Source organism: Genypterus blacodes, unplaced genomic scaffold, assembly GCF_046128005.1.
Source record: "Genypterus blacodes isolate CSIRO-AG114 ecotype Tasmania unplaced genomic scaffold, CSIRO-AGI_Gbla_v1 ptg000143l_1, whole genome shotgun sequence".
NCBI lineage: Eukaryota > Metazoa > Chordata > Actinopteri > Ophidiiformes > Ophidiidae > Genypterus > Genypterus blacodes.
The window spans coordinates 449,991-468,742 of record NW_027466945.1 but is presented as its reverse complement, the minus strand read 5'-3'; the positions used below and the strand labels follow the sequence as shown (position 1 = coordinate 468,742).

Below are 18,752 nucleotides of genomic sequence, written 5' to 3'. Positions count from 1 at the left end.
CCGCTTAATATAAATCAAAGAAAATAATGATTGGTTGTTCCAATGAAAAAGGGATTTTCTACTGGACTAGTCTACTTGTGGCAAGAGATAAAGACACATCAGGGATTTTGGGACGGAGACACTGAGCTGAGGAAGAGTGTCAGCACAGGCCACCAAAGGCTGCAGGACATGACACTGAAGAATGTTCTCACTCTGTTCCACACATTCCTGCCAGAGGAGAAAATCCCTGACAGCTCTGTGCACCAACACACACACACACACACACACACACACACACACACACACACACACACACACACACACACACACACACACACACAGGGTGCTGCATAAACATGTGAAACTCACACTAAGTGGAGAATTTTGAGGGTTAGAGATCTGCTTTGCATTCTTCTATAGCGAGTGAGTCAGAGTACATTTGTATGGTACTCACATGCCTCCCTCCACCAGCACAGACTGGACTCGGCAGCAGCCTCCAGCCAGCTGAAGGTTCACCGCTCCGTCAGTCTGAACGACCCTCTTCCCCCGCAAACCGCACCTCTCAAACAGAGTGATAGAAGGGAGCGAGAACTCCTAACCGAGGGAGACAAAAGACGGAGAAAACACATGAGCGGAGGAAAGTAAGCTGACGGTCGTGTGGGTTTTAGATTCACATGAGGGGTTATTCTGAAGTTGCCATGGAAACAATCATCCCACCTGCGAGCTCTTTGGTATTTTGGCAGGCAGTATGACAGATGGATATTTTTCTGCATTGAATCTGATGCTGTTGATCAGTGAGATTTCAATGCTTAATCACACAAGTAGACTTAACATCACTCATTGAATTAACCCTTCATCTGCTACCTAAACTACCGCAGTGTGAAAAAAAATCTTGGAGAATTCTCGGCCACGACACTGCTATATTCTTAATCAATACAAATATACATAATGAGGCAGTTTCCAATAGGTCCAATAAGCGGCAGCATTATGTCAACTTGTCATGTTTATGTAACGTTATGTCAATATACCTATGGCACAAATTAACTGTGTGAGTAGATGTGTGAAAAATAAAAAAACAAATGATGTCCAAACCTTCGGAATAAACTCCAATAAACCCTTTAATAGTAATAATTGATAGTACACGTGTTTGTGATAGTAGCTTATCCATTAACGGGGGCTAGTAAGTACTCTGAGTGTTTAGATAGGGGCCAGATTTGTTGTTTCACTGGGGTTGCCATGTTGGACAGAGTGAAAAGATTCAGACTTACAAAGCCAACAGTCTCCAGAGAAAGGATGGCGGCGCTGGCATGTGTGTAGCCCATTGCTTTCAGGTCTGGGTAGCTGCCCATTTCTAACACATACATCCTCCCTGTCAGGTCCGGCCCTTCAAACGCCAGCCAGCTGAAAGACATTTGCATGGATTAACATACGCAGACGTACAAACACCTAAATGTACACGAGGGAAAACAAAATGGACTAGATGTAAATGTATTCACGACACGTTGATACTATGGGAGTAGATGAAATATTAGATTATTAACCCTCTGCAGAAATCATGTTTGATTCTAGCAAATTCTTCTGCAATTAATTCCAAAAGATTCTAAATTATTTTACTGGAAAATAAGAAGGACAAAATTCAAAGGAAAACTCTTCTTCACATTATAACCCTTCAAAGATTCTTTATTCTTTTTTGTGAGTCAGTTTTGAATCTGACCTTCACACGGTCTAAGCAGACATGATGAGATCAAGTGAATGTTTTTATCTGAGGCCAATGTCACTGAAAAATAAAAAGTCTTCACAATTGAGTCTGTCGAGGGTCAACACTTGATTATTGTGTGTTACTCCTAAGTCTCCTTACAGACCAGCGTGAAGTGGTTGATGTGATACTGCGTCCATACGGCCTAAAGAATCACATACCTGCCGGCCAAAACCTTACAGGAGCCCACGGAGAAACCGTCCTGCAGGGAGTCCACGGTGTCCTCCAGCGTGAGGACGGAGCCTTGGAAACCCGGATCAGAGAAAAGCTGCACCTGAGACACACAAAGCAGATAAAAAGGTTATGAGTCATCCACTGTGAGTCACCAACATAGATGAGCGATATGAAATGTGTTTTTTTTTCTCCTCACTCTTTGTATAACATACCTTAAATTTAGCGCAGTTATCAAAATCATCCTGAAATGAAACAGAAGCAAACAGATTAATGAGAGACATTTACTGTACGCACACTGGAATACAACAGAGTCATTAGAGATGAGATTATGAGTGTAATAATGGGGCACATGTGATGTCAGCTGGAGCCTTGAGGCCTCAAAGATACTTAAAGACATACCAGTACAACGGGCATCGCTGAGGCAACCCGAGGCAGAAGGGCCCCCCAGTCCTCGAAGCTTCCATAAAGGCCTCTCTCCAGAATGTAGGGTTCGCCACAAAAGCCCATCTCTTCAAACACCACCCAGCTGAGAGAGAGAGAAAACAAAGGAAGGGGCACAATCAACTGCTTGAACTTTGCTTTCCACACGATGCCAGCAGGATGTCTCAAAAAGTGGTTGGATCCTGATAACCCAGGCGTTCATGTGTCCCGTGGTGGACGACCAACAGGTGCAATTCAGTCCAAATCCAGATATGGATCAAGATCTGGTGGGTTCAATGCTTACACAGGGGTCACATCAACAGAAAAGCCAAAGACTGGGGCCTTTGCAGTAGTAGTAGAAGTAGTAGTATTGAGTTTATGATGTTCTGTCTTATTATGGACATTAGAACCCGTTTGCAGCCAAGAGAATGAAATCTATATGACATGTTTATTTTCTCACAACAGTATATTTGTATATGTTGCCATTTTTATTCAAAAATCAGTAGAAATAAATGTAAATGTCATATTTCATATTTGGAAACTACATGAACCGGTGTTAAGACACTTGAGAAAGTTCATGAGCGAGTCTGAGCTAATGATGTCCTCCCACGCACTGCATGTCATTGGCTTTGTACTGCACTGCATGTGCTCTATAGGGAAATCTGTCTTAGCTATTGTGTGTGTGTGTGTGTGTGTGTGTGTGTGTGAAGGGGTGGAGTATTTCTGCATGACAGAGCCTGTTTTTGCATTTGTGGCTAAGTGTGTGTGTGTTCTAACACGTGAGACCACAAACAATGTTCTGCTGCAACGTCGAAGCAAAACTCTCAGGTGCAAAGGGGCGTGGCCAATATGGATGACTTGCAGCACAATTCCAAAATGTAAAAAAGTGGTCACAGTGCCACCATCAGGCTAAACGGTACCAAAACGTAATGGGTTCTTCCCTGGCCCAGGTCCAATCTTCCCACCGGGTCCACTGAAATCCTAACTAATACGTTCCTGAGACATCCTGCTAACAGATGGACAGACGGCAAATCTCAACAGAAAACATAGCGAGGTAATAAAGCTTCACACAAACAGCCTGGCAGCACTTTCTGTGTGCTATGAGCTCACATAAGGAGAGCAGCTGTCTTAACTTGAATGTGGTTCAGGATCTAAACATTCATATAAGATGTAACAGAAGAAGGAGGCCTATGTATTCTTACACATTTTACATCCCGGGTTGAATTGCTATACTGTGTTTCCAATTAAAGCCCAGCAGGGAGCACACGCATCCCAATGTTCATCTCATCACCGCTCATATAGACACTCCACTCCCACGCCTCACTCTATCTTCACCCTTATTTTCACCGCACTGCATGAGTCAGTGATGACAAACGTAGAAGGACAGGAAGTGAGGCGTGGCAGAGTAAACATTAGAGGTGTTCCTGTCTCAACCTGCAGGCAAGGAGCGGAAAACACGTGGCCGGCTGATACTACATTACACCGCAGATGCATAAGAGTAAACTCACTACAACTGTTACTTTGGCAAATGAACAAACTGATGCAGAGGAATGTGTCTGCAAACATGTACAGCTGTAAAGGCCTGAAAGCCCTTTTATGGAGATCTGCTTGGCCGCCGCAAACATCTGTAACTTTCAGATTTCAACATTCTAACAATCACAGTCACTTCATAAAGCCGATGTGTGTTAAGGTGTTGACATCGGCGTCGCTATTATCGCTCTCACAGCGGCGAAGGGAAGAGGAGCTAATCACTTACACCCCTCCGATGACATCAATGGACTGAGTCTTCAGCCCGTAGCCCGTGTCCTCCATGTTAAAGACAGGAACCGTCACGTCAATGTTGACTCCCCGGCTGCCGAAGTCTCTGTCGCTGAACATTTTGAGGTGCGGCACCTTGAAGTCCTGCAGTGAAGATGAAATGATGCAAATGTGATGAACATCATGTCAATGTGCATCACATGTCAAAGTAAAGAAAGTTCAGGTAAATTCAAACTTATGTTAGGCTGGTTGATCAGTTTACCCAATATTAAAAGGAACAAAGAGAACAATATATCAGCCAGTAAATGTCTTTGGATATAAACAATATAAACATTCTGATTTGACAATTAAATATAATAAAATAATACTTGATTGATATAAGTTAATTTTAAAATATACTTAAACATTTAATATAAAAAATCTAAAACGTAAAAATAATTATAAAATGATTCCAATGCTGACTATTAAAATTAAATAAATACATTTTACATTTGAAACACCACTAGATGTTCGTAAAGTGCCTATAATCAAAAATCCAAATTAAACAAAAAATGTTTCATAGGATTACTTTTCGTACTTTGCACTTAAAGTGTATTTAGCCCAGCGTGGTACTTACACCCAGAATGGGTCGCAGGGACAGAAGCTGATCTGGTCCTCCTCCCCAGTCGTTGTAGTCCAAATACTCTCCTTCCTCCAGAATGTGCTGCTGGCCCTCAAACCCTGGCTGGCCGTAGCCCACCCAGCTGACACACACACACACACACATACACAAGGTGACTAAATTACAGATATTTACTGACTACTTGATCAAGTTTGTATATTACAGGATTATTTGTGTGAATCTTTCAAAATAAAACATTTGTCAACAAGACCCCAGTCAAAATGAAACATTCAGGCATAGGATGGACTATCAGCAGGGGAATTTTAGCTGAGCAATAGATGGAGGTGTGTTCTCTTTGAGTGCCCATTAGTTTGTTATTACTATTGTTACTTAAAATCATTTGTATTATCTAAACATTGCCCCAAATCATGATAACCGATCAAAATGATGCTGAGCAAAAAGGTCACAATACAAGACTGAATACTCACAGTCCTCCAATGATCTTCAAAGAACCCACAGACTGCAGTTTCTTGGAGTGTCCGTCTTTGGCGGTGTCTCCTTCAAGCTCGTCAAAGCTGTAAACATCACCGTCGATTTCCAGACATGAGCCGCAGAGGCCTGGCTTCTCATATATCACAGCCTGCAGCAAAGACAGGAAAGCCTTCATTCAGCATTCACATGGCTTAAGGGAGATAATTTGAAGTGGTCTCAGCCTACCATGTTGATAGTTTGTTCCTTATGGGTCCCATGAAAGACTAAATCCCCGCTGCATACACTGTAACTCATCTCACTGTCATAATAGTTTTGTTTTATTCGTGTTTTGCAGATAATATCAATGATTTTGCTCTGGCTCAGCATGAACACTAAGTATGACCTTGCAAATGCAAAAAACACACCCTTGGATAAGTTAATCTGATTAACATTTGCAGACTGAAGTCATTATGTGTAGCCTTTTACCCAACGTATTTGCTTAATGTCATTGGAACGCGTTGAGAGTAAACAGCAGCTCTTTTACCCTGAGGGGCTGACGGCTGAAAGCTGAAATGTACTGTTGGTATTTCAGCTGAAAACGTCTCCTGCCAAAGTCTATTGCAGTTACACTCCAAATTCCGTGGCCTTGTGTCTATTTTGGGCAGTAAAAACACAGCCGCAAACAATAAACTATACCCAAGAATGCCAGGCGCATCGCCAGGAGGCCGTATATTATAATCAGATAACTAGATTATTATCTTGTACAGTTTTATATTTATCGACCTTATCATAAACATTAACCTTCCATTACTTGAATTCAGGAGGTTTTATGGTCCTTATTATGTAATTATCTTTCATTTATAGCACAGTTAGCATTCGAGGGAGGCAGTAGCTCAGTGGGTAGTGCTTCCGCTTGGGAACCGGAGGGTGGCTGGTTCGAGCCCCTGCCAAGGTGCCCCTGAGCAAGGCACCGAACTCTCAATTGCTCCCCCCTCTGCGAAGGGTGGTAATGTAATGTAAGTCGCTTTGGATAAAAGCGTCTGCCAAATGATCGTAATGTAATGTAATTCACCCAAACATACCTTGACCTCATGAGGATTCTCCACTTTAAATCCAGCCTGAAAAAGAGATATTGTTGTCAACAATACAAGAAATGCTGTGTTGATTTCCCTATAGTGAACACTACAAAACTAACAGCAGTGTATGACTTTTGACACAGAAGAACGTATTGAGGCTATTTGCAGTGCAGTAAACACTTCAAACAGTACATTACATACAATTACACTATAGTGCAGCACATTAAGATGAGGCTCGGTGTTTGTTATGGTTTTGGACAGCTTACAATCATTGAGGGGAAAGCTGTCATAGGAAAAAACTATTGAAACATGAAAACAAAATGGTTTAAAATGAAGAAATGTTTTGTTTTGGGCCAAGACACAAATTTGCCAAGAGAACACAGCAAAGGAACTGGATGATGATCAAAGGACAGCAAATGAAAAATGAGCTTCCATTCTCTCTTGAAAATCGTGACATTTTCTTGGGACTGTCGCCTCACAATGAAATGATGTCATACTCACCATTTTAAGGGGCCGAAGAGACCCAACGAAAGGGTTTGGGAAACCCCAGGACTCAGGGACGGGGTATTCTCCCTTCTCCAGTACAGCCAGCATGCCCTGGAACCCTGGATCACTGAACACCAGCCACCTGGAGGAACACACACATCAAACAAATGTTATGTTAGGTTATAATTGACCTGCCTTACACACCTGGTTGTGTGCGTAGTAGTACTGCAGTAAGGAAGAGCAGAAGTATTCCAAATAGAACCCTAAATGAAAATTGTCAATGTGTAATATGTCCACTTTAAAATGACCATAACTAATGACCGTCAGCTCCATTGGTTTTACAAAACGGCAGGAACACACCATCGTTGTAAAAAGAACAATTTGTCCAGGGTGTATTACTTGCTGATTAAATGTGTTCCTGACTAACGATTAGCTCCTTAGTTACGAAGTCAAATAGACCGGTTCCTAGAAAAAAAATTAGGGACAGTTATAAGTGATGATTTTTGATTATTTTCAAATCAGCTCTGCAGGAAATGTGTCATCACCACATCATAACCCATACCACAGTGTATCAACACATCATAACACAATGTCTCAACACAGGAACACATCATTCACCAGATCAGAGCCTCTGGACGAAAATAAACCCCATTCAGTCCGAGTGCAGGACCGGATAAAGAACTGACGCTCGCCCTTACGACATTAAATAACACTCAGTGCTCTAGAGTGCAAAATGAGCTACAAGAAATGTGTGTTAAGCAAAAAAAAAAATGCATCTGGTAAACAGTTGTCACGGCGCAAACATTCTAGGCGGGGTAGCTGCGGGAGAAATATTTTCAAGTCAGCAGAGATGAGTTGGCATCTGAGAGTAATTACTTGTAATTTCTTGCAATTATGTAGATGTTTGGGAAAAAAGTTGAAGCAATTCCTGAAATGATATGTGCCAAGGTAAAGCAAGGAACCGGCTCGACTGTGGGAAAAGGTCCAGTGCTGTTAACTTCCCTCCAGGGCAGGGCACAACATGTCCTGAATACCTCTCTCACGTGGAAAGAAACCAAAAAAAAAACCACACTCCCCACACCGTGTCTCTGTTCTTCTGCCTATTTCTACATCGGTCTCCAACTCTGCCTTCCAAGTGCCCCCCCACCACACCCTTTGTCTAATTTGTCTCATCTAACATGCAACAGCAGGAGGGACATTCCTGAGGAGGCAAAGGAGTGAAAGTGAACCCAAAGACGAGGATAAACATCGAGCATGGTGGCAATGATTACTATCTCTCAGCTATTTGCTAAAGGTAAACAAGCGAGAGACGTTAAAAAACCTCAATCTTCAGCAAGGAACTGGGTTGGTGTGTTGAACGAGTACACTCAGCCTTTTAAGCAAACAATGTTTTTGCTTAAAATAAAGCCACGCACTACTAGTATTACTGTGACTTAACTCAAAACCTGTGACTTCCTTAAACTGTCAACTATCGCTTCCCCTTGGACAGCACACCACAGGAAGTCATCAGTATCATCACCTGCCTTTTATGAAGACAGAAACCCAGTTCCACACAGCAGAAACTGAGTCACAACGCCATGAATGAACAAAGACTAAACACTGACATCGGCCTCCCATAGTGGTAGTGTCACCTGACCTGTGGCAGAATTTGTAATGCTTAGTGACACAAGTAAACAAAGGTTCTTCTACGTCTATAGTTTGCATGTAGGTCTATTTACACTTTGTAAATATAAACAAAAAGTGTAAAGGTTGTGATTCATGGGAAACTATTGAAATCCTGGGTGGCTTTAGCTTGGATACATTGCATTTGAACCCATATCACTGTCCTGCAACTTCCTCTTACTTAACTCCAACAAAACTGAGGTTACTGTGCTCCGGCCCCACACACCTTAGATACACATTAGCTAATGAGATAGCCATCATGGAAATCATTGTTTTGGCCTCCAGTGAGCTTCCACACATTGCTGAAAGAAATAAATCCCACTTACACCCCAGAGTGGACAAGTATGGACGCTGTGCTCAGTGGGATACCGAAGGAGCCCGTCTCTATCGTGTCATCGTGGTATGGTGTCATTCTGCCGTGGCCCTCCGGTTCAGTAAACAGGTCAATATGGGGAACGCTGTAGTCCTACAAACACACACACACACACACACACAGTGTAGTTAGCGGCACAGAAACAAACATGAGGCTGAATGTGTTCAATCTCTTATTCTTATTGATCCCTTAATTAAAATCCATACACTCGACCGAAAGCTTAAAAGCCTAAAGGAAGCAAGTCCTCCCTCAGCAAGAGTGTGTATGGGCTTAATTACTGAAGGCTTTTTTTGAGGTGATGATATTGGATTATTGAACATTAAATGACACGTGGGTAATTAACCAGTCCACTAACCCAGACAGCAAGTCGAATAGAGCCAATCAGCATTGGTGGCTTCTCTTGTGGCTCTGTCTCCAGCCCAGGATCTGCCCACACATTTGTCAATTCTAAGCATCCCTCCTCCAAGGCAATGGAGCGTCCCTGGAAATCCGGTTTCTCATAAAGAATCCAACTGCAGGGAAAAAAAGCAAATGTATGAACAATGCATGATGACAAATTGTGCATCTTCAATAGAGCCAGGCAACACGGAGTGTATCAATACATTCAGGGCCTTTTCAGTATGGTAGAAAAACATCACGCTTAATCTTTAACTGAAAAATAACGAGGTAATCCTGGTGCAGTCTGGGAAAAAAAGCCCTTATTGCAGATATGTTGTGGCAGTCACATTAAGGGTTAAGCACAGCACCAGATTTAACAAGCTGTTAAGGTCAACCATGTTTCCCCATTCATAAGAAGCTTTTAAAATAAAAGAAGCAATACAGTTCCTCATATTTTTGACGGGGAAGCGATTCATAAAACACACTGTCGGGCAAAAAGACTTGTTGATTAAGCTTCTTTCAGATTTTTTTTCAGAATTATAAAATGTGTTTCAAACTGTATTGACTAAAACTCCACCTCAGTTGATTAGTCAATTCATTTACATGAAAAGATTTGATCCGGTCTAACACATTCTAATCAAACACCAGCCTCTGTGCGGTATCTCTCTCGTTCCCTCTGTCTCTATCTCACACACACACACACACACACACACAAAGAAATCCAAAGTAGTGAATTCCTTTGGAGTGTCCAAATCAGTAAAATGACAAGGGCTTGTGTAGAAAGAGGCATCTGGGCACGACCAGGAGTGGAGGGGGGAGTCAACCCTTTGTTCTTTGTTCCAGGTTCCATCATTTATCCCATGCTTCCCTACAGCCAGTGAGTTAGGTCCCAGCTCCACACCTGTTCTCCATTTCCATCATCAGATTCACAGTAGCCCCCCCCCTGCTAGTGTTCCTTTTCCTTTTGAGCTTGTGAGATTTCCATCTTTTCCTTTTCTTCTCCCCATGATAGATTTTCGGACTGCACATAAACTCTGGTGTTTTTTGTTCAGGAGCTGCATTTTATAAATTACCCAAAATGTAACAGGAAGCCAGGTGTTGCAAACTTGGACGCTAATGGAGAAGAATGAGTGGCTACATAATAATTACAGTTACGAAGCATTCAACCCTAATCAAAGATATCTTATTAAACTATGACTGCAGCACCTCAGAGAAGCTCGACACAAAGTACTGGCATCAGGAACACCACTTGACACTAATGAGAACTGCGTTTCACTGCGAATCGTGATTTCGGGCGCCGGTCGAGTATTTCCACTTACCATCCTCGAATGACCCTCACTGATATGAGTGGAGAAAGCTGGAGAGAAGTAGCATCTGCCAAATCCCTGCAAACCTCGTACGCTTGGCCTCCGAACAGCGGTTCCTCAAACAGCACCATCTACAAGCAGACATGAGGGCAGATATCCACCAGACACATTAATAACAAGAGTAAATCATGAATTGCAGAATGCATTTACAGCTTCCCGTTGAATGATAAAGGGCTGCCTGTTTTTCTGAAAGAGAAGGTGACAGTTTTGTAATGGTAGAGAGGCGTTTACCCTCATGTAAACCACCACCGGGTTGTTTTGTGCGCCACTTAAACCGCTGCAGGCGAACAAACCAGACAGCAATCGAGACAGCAATTGTTTTTGGACTAAATTGGCGTCTTGATGACAGTGTGAAGGACAATTTCCTTTTTCAGAATCAATCCATTTTGGAATGAATGTAGCATTTTTGAAGAACTTCTCCAACATTTTTGGTCCCAGATTGTTTAGACCTAAAATTCATAAAAAAATGTTTTGTGTATTCTGGATTGTTAGAATTAAGAAAAAATGCATATTTATTTTCAAATTCACAGGGAATATTTACATTTATTATTGTACCAAAAAAATAACAAAGAATCATTATTCTGGAACATTTTAAAAGCCAGTTAAAAGGCCATTTTAAAAACGACTACAGTGTTTCCTGTGTATGTACTAAGATACAATAGAATACCAAAGCTAATAAAGTTCTTTAGTCAGCATTACATTCTAATACTCCTAAACCTTCAAATCTACTCAAGCTCTCATGCGATGTGTACCCCAACTGCATTTGGGAATTAAATTTGAGAAATAAATCTGAGACATGGAGGCAACACAGTCAAATGTTACGTGCAAATGAAATGTGCAATGTTTAAAACTCCAGGGTCTCCAGGGTTCTTTGCCTGCATGAATCTGTTGATTGCTTCGCCTGCATCGGTTTCATGATTCTAAATCACATCCAGCTGAGCGGCAGTACTACTGTGTTTTTTTCCTCGATTCTGTGTTTACCCTCAAGAGGAACAAATGAAAAGCAGATGTTTAAACAGAACAATAAGCTATCTGTCTTAAACTCCTCTCTGCGTTTGGGGAGAAGCTGTGCCTACTGTACCTTTCCGGGGCGCTTGTGAAATCCTTTCGGAGTCCTTATCTGCAATGTAAAGAACACAGAAAAATCAAGGCTAATCCTTACACTTGTCAATTATCAGTCTCTCTAAGTGCTGCCTGAGAAAGGGCGCCTGGGGTGAAGCACCTGATTGAACAAGCTCTCTATAGAAACTGTTCCCCCTATTCATCAAAACATAACACCAATGTTGTGTGTGCAGTGAGTGTTAACTGCCTTGACCATGACCTTATTTTGACCACTTTTCATTTGATTGGTTGTGTTCACAGACTAGAGTAGGTATGGAACACTCACAGATGCATAAAAGCACTGGCTTAAGGGAACTGCTTTGGAATGCAGTAGAATATAATGGTATAGGGAAATAAACCCATTAGTGCCTTTGCAAAACAATAGCTTGGTCACACCTCTGCTCTAAACAATATTACACAATCAAACTGAAGGAAAATAGGAAAAGGCATCATATGTCACCTTTAAGGAACACGACAAACTGCAACTTGTGAGTCCAGAGCTCAAAACTGGAGTGGAGACACAGTGTGTGGTCACGTTTACCAGCCCAGCTTGTCGTCATATCAAAGGATAAGAGGGATAAGATAAGGGGGAAGGAGGGAGTGGCACAGCCTGGGTGGGGAGGCTTTCACCAGATCGTGATTTGGGCCAAACAGATGATAAAAAAAAATCATAAATGCTTGCCTCATGCATTCTTAAAGGTGTTCAATGATGCAAGTGACGTGTTTCCAGCTGTCTGTGCTTCAAGCAGGCACATGCACCGGAGGCACAGTTCAAAGGCATGTGCAGTCTTTTGTTTGTCCAACTCAACTCCTAGTTTTAGTTCCTTAAACAGTATATTTTATTCAGCACACTTACATAATCAGTGCGTACAGCCTGTGGTTGGTCTGGAGGCTGCTGGAGCTCAGGGAGTGTCCGGTGTGTGGTTGGAGGAATCCCAGGAGACTGTGGAGGTGAACTAAGACCTGCTTTCACATCCAGGTCTCCTCCATCTCCAGGGAGGGGGGCAGACATTCTTTCAATAACCTGATTGATAAAGGAAAGTACATCTCTGAATCTCTAGTCGTAGAATGTGTTGCAATGATATTTATGAGCATTTGGAAGCATGTTCAAGCAAAGTACAGAGAGCTTCTTCTTTCATTGTTGTTGGATGTGTCAGGCATTCAAACTATGGGTCAATAGTGTTGCTTAACTGAGGCTACGTGTTGAGGCTACGTGTTAGCACCTGAGAGGAATTAACCAATGTTGTGAGGAGAAAGATAAATGTCTGTTATGAGAACGACTTCCTTGTTATTCCCTTCATTTTTTCCACAATAACACGACATCACTGACCTCTTTGTTGGCTTGCTTGTCTCCTTGTGCGCTCTGCACTGGTTTTGGAAGTTCTCGAGGGAGGTACTTCTCTAAATAGTCAGGCAGCTTGAAGTCGTTAAAGGAGGGAAGTGGAGGACCTGAGTCACTGACCACAGCCTCCGCAACGTCCAAAGCTCCCACTCTGCCATTCAGGGTCGGGCCCTGCTTGGCCGGCGTTTCATTAATTGGAGATGTGGCAGTTGGGCTCGGAGGAGGCGGCTGAGATAATGGTGGAGGGCTCAGCTGGGGTGCTTCGGTCGGTGACACGTTCTCAGAGCTGGTACCGTCTGCGTGGGCCGAAGCTCCGTTCTTCTTCCCTCTTAAGTTGGAGGCGGAGAGGATGCTGAGGACGCAGCTCCCCTCCAGACGAGATTTCACCTTGATCGGTTCATCTTTCTTCTCTTCTCTCTCTTCCGTCTCGTCATCTTTGCCTTGGACCTTCTCCCTGAGCCGTGAGTGAACGTCCATGGTGTTGAGTAACATGCTCCTGTCTACCAAACTGGCCCTGGCAGCCTTTAGGCCACCTTTCACATCTGCTGCTTGGAGCTTGGCTAAGAGGCCTGGGGCTGAGTCAGTGCCTAACTGTTTCTTCCTCCTCAAGCCAAACTTGAACTCATCAGGGTCAAAAGGCTTTTCAAAGCGGTCCTCCCTGATGGCAGGCATGACAAAGGGCGGCTGAGGAGGACGCAGGTGGTTGTGTTTACGAGGCGGGAGGGAGAAAGGAGCACAAAGCGCCTTGATTCTCTGAACAAAATCGTCGTCGTCCCACTCACCTGGAGTGTCCAGAAGATTGTTTTCACTTCCAGAGGAACTTAGTTTGGGCTCTGGGGGTCTAAGCCTCCGTTTGGGCACGTCTACATCCAGCCAGCTGGAGGGGGTGTCTTGTTGTGTTGAGAGTGGTAAATTAAACTTGTCTAGGGAACGTTGGACAGAGTCAGGGATCTGTTTCGGAGCCTCTGTTCTTTTTACACCTTGGTTTGGCTTTTTGTTGCCTAGATCACTACTAAGTGGGAGGGACTTAGGTTGTGAGGTCAGATCCCCATTGATCCCCACTTTATCTGTCGAGCTAGTAACGGAAGCAGCATTGACTAAAACTATCTGTGATGCGTTTCCTGTGGCCTTGAGGGAAACAGGATCAATTATAGACTCTGTATGTTTACTTCCCTCCTTAGCTACAGCGCCTGAGATTTCCACTTCTGGCACTACTAACTTGATGACTGAACTTTTACTCCCAGCATCTCGACTGGCGACATCTCTCAAGCTCTTAGATATAGAATCAGATACAGGAATCGGCTCTTTAACGGATGAACCCGACGATTCTGCCGCTGCCTCTTTGTCAATCTGCACCGGAGAGTCATTTATAACTTTTACAGCCATTTCCTCTGCTGCCACGGTTGTTTTGGTAACAGGCTTCAAAATGGAGAGTTCTACATCATGAGCTCCATGTGCTTGTGAGTCATCAGTGGAGTTCTCTGTTTTCCCCGCAGCTACAAACTTAGGCTGCGGTTCTTCAGCCTTCACTGCTGGCTGTGTTTCTGTTCCGGGCCTTTCTGTTGACTCTGCCTGCAGCTCGGGCACATTGGGAGCTGTCTCGCCCTGTAAAGGCTCAGTTGGCCTTTTGTCACAGTTAGCCGTACCCGTTGCATCATTAGTGTGTGTGACGACACAAACAGGATTAGCCGTGTCAGTCTGACTGGCAGGTGGTGTTCCAGCAGGGAAATCCGACGATCCGACAGTCGTTTCCTCGCACGGACAAGCTGGTTTGGCTTGGCTGGAATCCAATGCTGCTGTGTCTTTAACAAGCTTAGTTTCCTCTTTTTTCTCAGTATTTTCTCTCGCATCGTCCCTAGCAACACTTCCCTCTGCCCCCTGGTAACACTGTCCTCTGTCTAAAGTCTTGGCCTGTGTATTATGTTTAACTGAAGGCGAAAGCTGTTGTGTTTCTTCTTTGCTTGCACTCCCAGCCTGATGTGTTTCTGTTTGTTGTGACTGTAATACTTTCTTTTTCTCCTCAGCTTGATTCAGCTCCTTTTTGACCTTTTTTACAGGTTCAGGCTGCTTTACTTTTTCTTTACTTAGCTTAGTTTCAGCTTGCCTTGGAATCTGAGCATCTACTTTAGGGTGTTCAACAGGTGGCTTCGGCTTCACTAAAGGTGCCTCCTCCATAATTTGTTGACCTGGAGGTGAGGAGATGGAAGGTGACATTCCTAAGCTGTCTTTGGACTTTCTCTCCTCTGCGAGTAAATGTTTTTGTCCTCCTGCTCTCTCTTCTTCAGCTAAAACGACCGATTTCTTGTCAGTAAGTTTCTTTGATCCAGTATCTGGCTCGTCACGTTTCCTGACAGACGGTTCTGATGATCTCTCCTTTCCATTGACGGGTATCTCATTAGTCTCCTTCATAATTGATGAGTCTAATGGTTTCTTTGCGGCCTCTAATGCCGTATTCCGTTCTGGCTGCTTGGTATCACTCAGTGACTTTTTATCTGATGTACTTTGAGTTTTATCTGATGCTGTTGTCTCAGTCAGCTGTGTAGAGGCAGCGGCAGTCTCCTGTGTTTTAGCCATCACTTCCTGTTGACTGGCAATGACCTCCTGTTTACTTGTACTTTGGTCTGATTTGCTTTCACTATTTGGGCTGATGGGATTGACTGATTCTCTACTTTTCCTGCGTTTTGAGCGTGAGCCTGTTCTGCCAAGGCTTTTGGATTGCGGACAAACGTCACTGGTAAGTTCTGAGGAATCACCTTTTACTCGGCTCTCTGTTTCAAGTTTTGAACATTGATCCTCTGCTTCGGAGGACAACGTTGGACCTTTTGTTTTGGAGTCAACTGGCGGTTGTTTAGCAGCGGAATTGTTTACCTTCAGTGCAGTGGCATCTCGTCCATCTGGTTCAGATGTTATCTCTGACTTGACTGTTATCTGTGTCAGCTCTTTACAATCCTGTTTACCTTGATTTTCTAGTTCTGGTGGCTTCATCCCAGCAGCTGCTGCGGACGCGGGAGAGTTTTGGGACATTCCTGTCGTGACAGACTTTTGCGACTGGGTTGTCCCGCCGTCTGCGAAGTTCATCGCTCGCTCCTTGACCGTCATCTGTTTCCCTCTGACAGGCGACACGGAGACGGACCTGGCTTCGCTAAAACGCTCGGCTGATCTGGACCTGAGATCTGAAAGTCCAAACTCTGCCTTGAGCCTTTCATTCCGTGTCCTGGCTGGAGAGACGTCGGCACTCCTCGGGGTCTTGAAGATCTTGCTGGTCCCCACTGCATGCTGCTCAAAGAGACTGATCCTGTCTGCGATACGGGCGGCGACCGTCTGAGGCTCCTCTTCTACTTTCTTTAGGCCTTCTCTGTGTCTGCTAAGATAAAGATGTTTCAATTAAAATTCAACATAGATTCCATTTCATTCATTATTAGTGTATATCTTACTAACATACAAAGGTTTTGCTATAATCGCTGCGTGCTCTTTAAAGTCTCTTACATTAGAATACTAATCTGGAAGCCTGACTAGCTGCCCTTTGCTTTATGACTCACTCCATTGTGAATACAATATTCCACCCATAGCACTTAATTCACATTCCTTGGTTTGATAATGTTGTCAAAGAAAAAAAACTTGACTTAGTTCAACTGAGAACATTCATTGGTTTTGTGTCACACACCATGTAATCTAAACAAAATGTGTTTCAATGCACTGTATGATTGGAATGATTTGGGATCAGGGCTTATGGAATTATAGTTAGTCATCATTTCATTCTTTCAAAAATCACAAATGGCTCTAATCAAACTGAACTGGTTAGCTTCAAGTGAAACCTTACCTGGATTTAATCTCTTGTTTGGCCTGCTCTTTGGCCTCCTCTTTGGTGTCCTGTATACCTTTGTTGTCCTCCCCTTTACTTTGATCCGCTTTCAAATGCACATTTTTACTAAACAACTTCACCTCACTCCGAGAAACCTTAATACTCCTGCGTTTGGACTCTGCCGTCTCTGTTTTTCTCTCCACCTTGTAGATACTGTCGTCATCCTCCATGTCTGCACCCCCATCAACTACACGAGCCACGGCAGGTTCAATGGCTGAGTTTGAGCCCTGGATGTTGTCTAACTGCTTTGCTGTAGCGAGTGCTGCAGGCCTGCTCTGCCCTCCCTCAGGTGAGGCCTGAGAGGCGGGAGTGTGTGTGGAGGAGGAGTTTACAGAGGGTTTTCCCGCGTGAGTCGGTTGACTTTTGCCCTGAGGCTTGGTCATTGAGTTTTCTGGTTTAGCGAGGCCTTCAGGGACTGTTTGGGCACTAGAGTGTGTGCTTGTGCTCTCCTGGGAGCTGCTCCCCGCATCTCCCTGACTGTTCTTCCTGGACTTCCTCCTGGCTGTGTTTTTACGCACCATGTTGCTGCCGTCTACTTGTTCACTGTCTTCAGGCTTTTTGTGTGATTTCAGTGACACCGCCGCACCGTAAGGACCTGGTGACTTGGGGATGACTTGAAAGCTTTTCGTTACTTTGGTGCAGATCACTGCCGGTCCAGCGCGGGTATCTTTACCCCTCTGAATCAAACTCGTCTCCTCGAGGAACACGTGGAGCTCCCGACCTGTCCTGACTTGAGTTTGTCTCTGTGCCTGACGCTGGGTGTGGGCCTGCACAGAGTCCCTTACCACTCCCTGCTCAGAGGAGTAAGACAGATGTGTCAGATGACTGGCATTCTTGTCTGAGACAGGACTCCCACTCAGTGAAGTACCGTTGCTGCTCTCCTCCCTCTCGATGCCCGGCCCTTTTCTCTTTTTTCTTTTCTCCACAAACTCCTCCTCTGTTGGACCTCCTTCTTCTGGCTTACTGCTGGCTACAATGGGGCCGTCTCTGCGGGCAGACTGTGTGGCGTCCTCTTCACAGGGGAAAATGTCTGCGGGGAGACGCAGTTGACTGGTATCGGGGCTCTGTCCCTTCTCCTCTTCCCGCTGTCGTTCCCTTGCCTGTGTGCTCACAGACCTCGGGTTCTCCTCCTCTCCCGCTGTCCCGAGAGCCTCGTCACTTCTTGAGGAGGCATTTTCCGTGGGACTCTCAGGTCCCTTTGCCCTCCATGGAGACAACCAGCTTCCAATACGACCCAAGACCCCGGGACTCGGCGGCTCCTCTGGGCTCTGGGACTGAACAAAGCAGAGAAATGACTCACAAATGTTGGCAGGTGTGGACAGTGACAGTTCCATGCACATCCGTGTTGAGAATTTGCAAACACAACTGACCCTTCAACTATTAGTTACACATGGCACTGCAAATATTAAACAAAGACAGGGAGTGCAGGTTTAGCATCCAAGATAAATATAAGTAAGGATTGTTCACAGACTTTCAAAGTGTAGCCATGCATCTGTTAGCATACCACAGACATGCAGGAGTGCTTATAACCTGTAAGCTTACCGTAGAAAATACCATATCATTCAGACTCTTTACGTAGGTAGTGAACATGATTTTGGCTTATAACAAAAAACCTACAGAGCATAGAAAACACAAAATCATTCCACTGGGATAAAAAAAAAGAGCAGTATGAAAGCAGAAATGCCTCATAAAGGTTGTTTCTGCCATAGCAAAGTGACTGATCTATGCATAAGATTCACTCACCCTTAATTAGGAAATATGGGGAAAGTTTGGGTCCAATCCAGCATAGGAACAACCTTCAGTTTGTAGCAATGTAAAGGATCCGCATCCTAACCAGCAGCTCTAAGTGATCCACATCCAACAAGGTATCCACACAACACTGTGGAACTGAAGCTTTGCCTGCTGTAGAAGTTCTGCCTCTCAGCACCAAGTGCTGCTTTCATGGA

At 44.1% G+C, this 18,752-nt stretch overlaps 1 protein-coding gene across 3 annotated transcripts in view; it reads right to left on the bottom strand.

The window, feature by feature from the left end:
* The window catches only part of LOC143012287 (uncharacterized), a 22,159-nt gene extending 3,407 nt beyond the window's left edge, over positions 1-18,752 (bottom strand). Inside the window, exons 1-19 of one of the 3 annotated variants that reach the window (XM_076165352.1) lie at positions 18,550-18,752; positions 18,349-18,419; positions 16,765-18,080; positions 12,933-16,308; positions 12,459-12,626; positions 11,583-11,621; positions 10,454-10,572; positions 9,112-9,268; positions 8,710-8,849; positions 6,737-6,863; positions 6,242-6,277; positions 5,177-5,328; positions 4,704-4,830; positions 4,086-4,231; positions 2,309-2,435; positions 2,122-2,151; positions 1,897-2,009; positions 1,248-1,380; positions 434-573 (exon numbers count right to left, since the gene is read on the bottom strand). In XM_076165352.1, the coding sequence (XP_076021467.1) occupies positions 434-573; positions 1,248-1,380; positions 1,897-2,009; positions 2,122-2,151; positions 2,309-2,435; positions 4,086-4,231; positions 4,704-4,830; positions 5,177-5,328; positions 6,242-6,277; positions 6,737-6,863; positions 8,710-8,849; positions 9,112-9,268; positions 10,454-10,572; positions 11,583-11,621; positions 12,459-12,626; positions 12,933-16,308; positions 16,765-18,080; positions 18,349-18,396 (6,494 nt within the window). In that variant the 5' untranslated portion in view covers positions 18,397-18,419; positions 18,550-18,752. Of the gene's footprint in view, positions 1-433; positions 574-1,247; positions 1,381-1,896; positions 2,010-2,121; positions 2,152-2,308; positions 2,436-4,085; positions 4,232-4,703; positions 4,831-5,176; positions 5,329-6,241; positions 6,278-6,736; positions 6,864-8,709; positions 8,850-9,111; positions 9,269-10,453; positions 10,573-11,582; positions 11,622-12,458; positions 12,627-12,932; positions 16,309-16,764; positions 18,162-18,348; positions 18,420-18,549 lie in introns of those variants that run through there. The other 2 variants (XM_076165350.1, XM_076165351.1) reach the window with 2 other exon arrangements.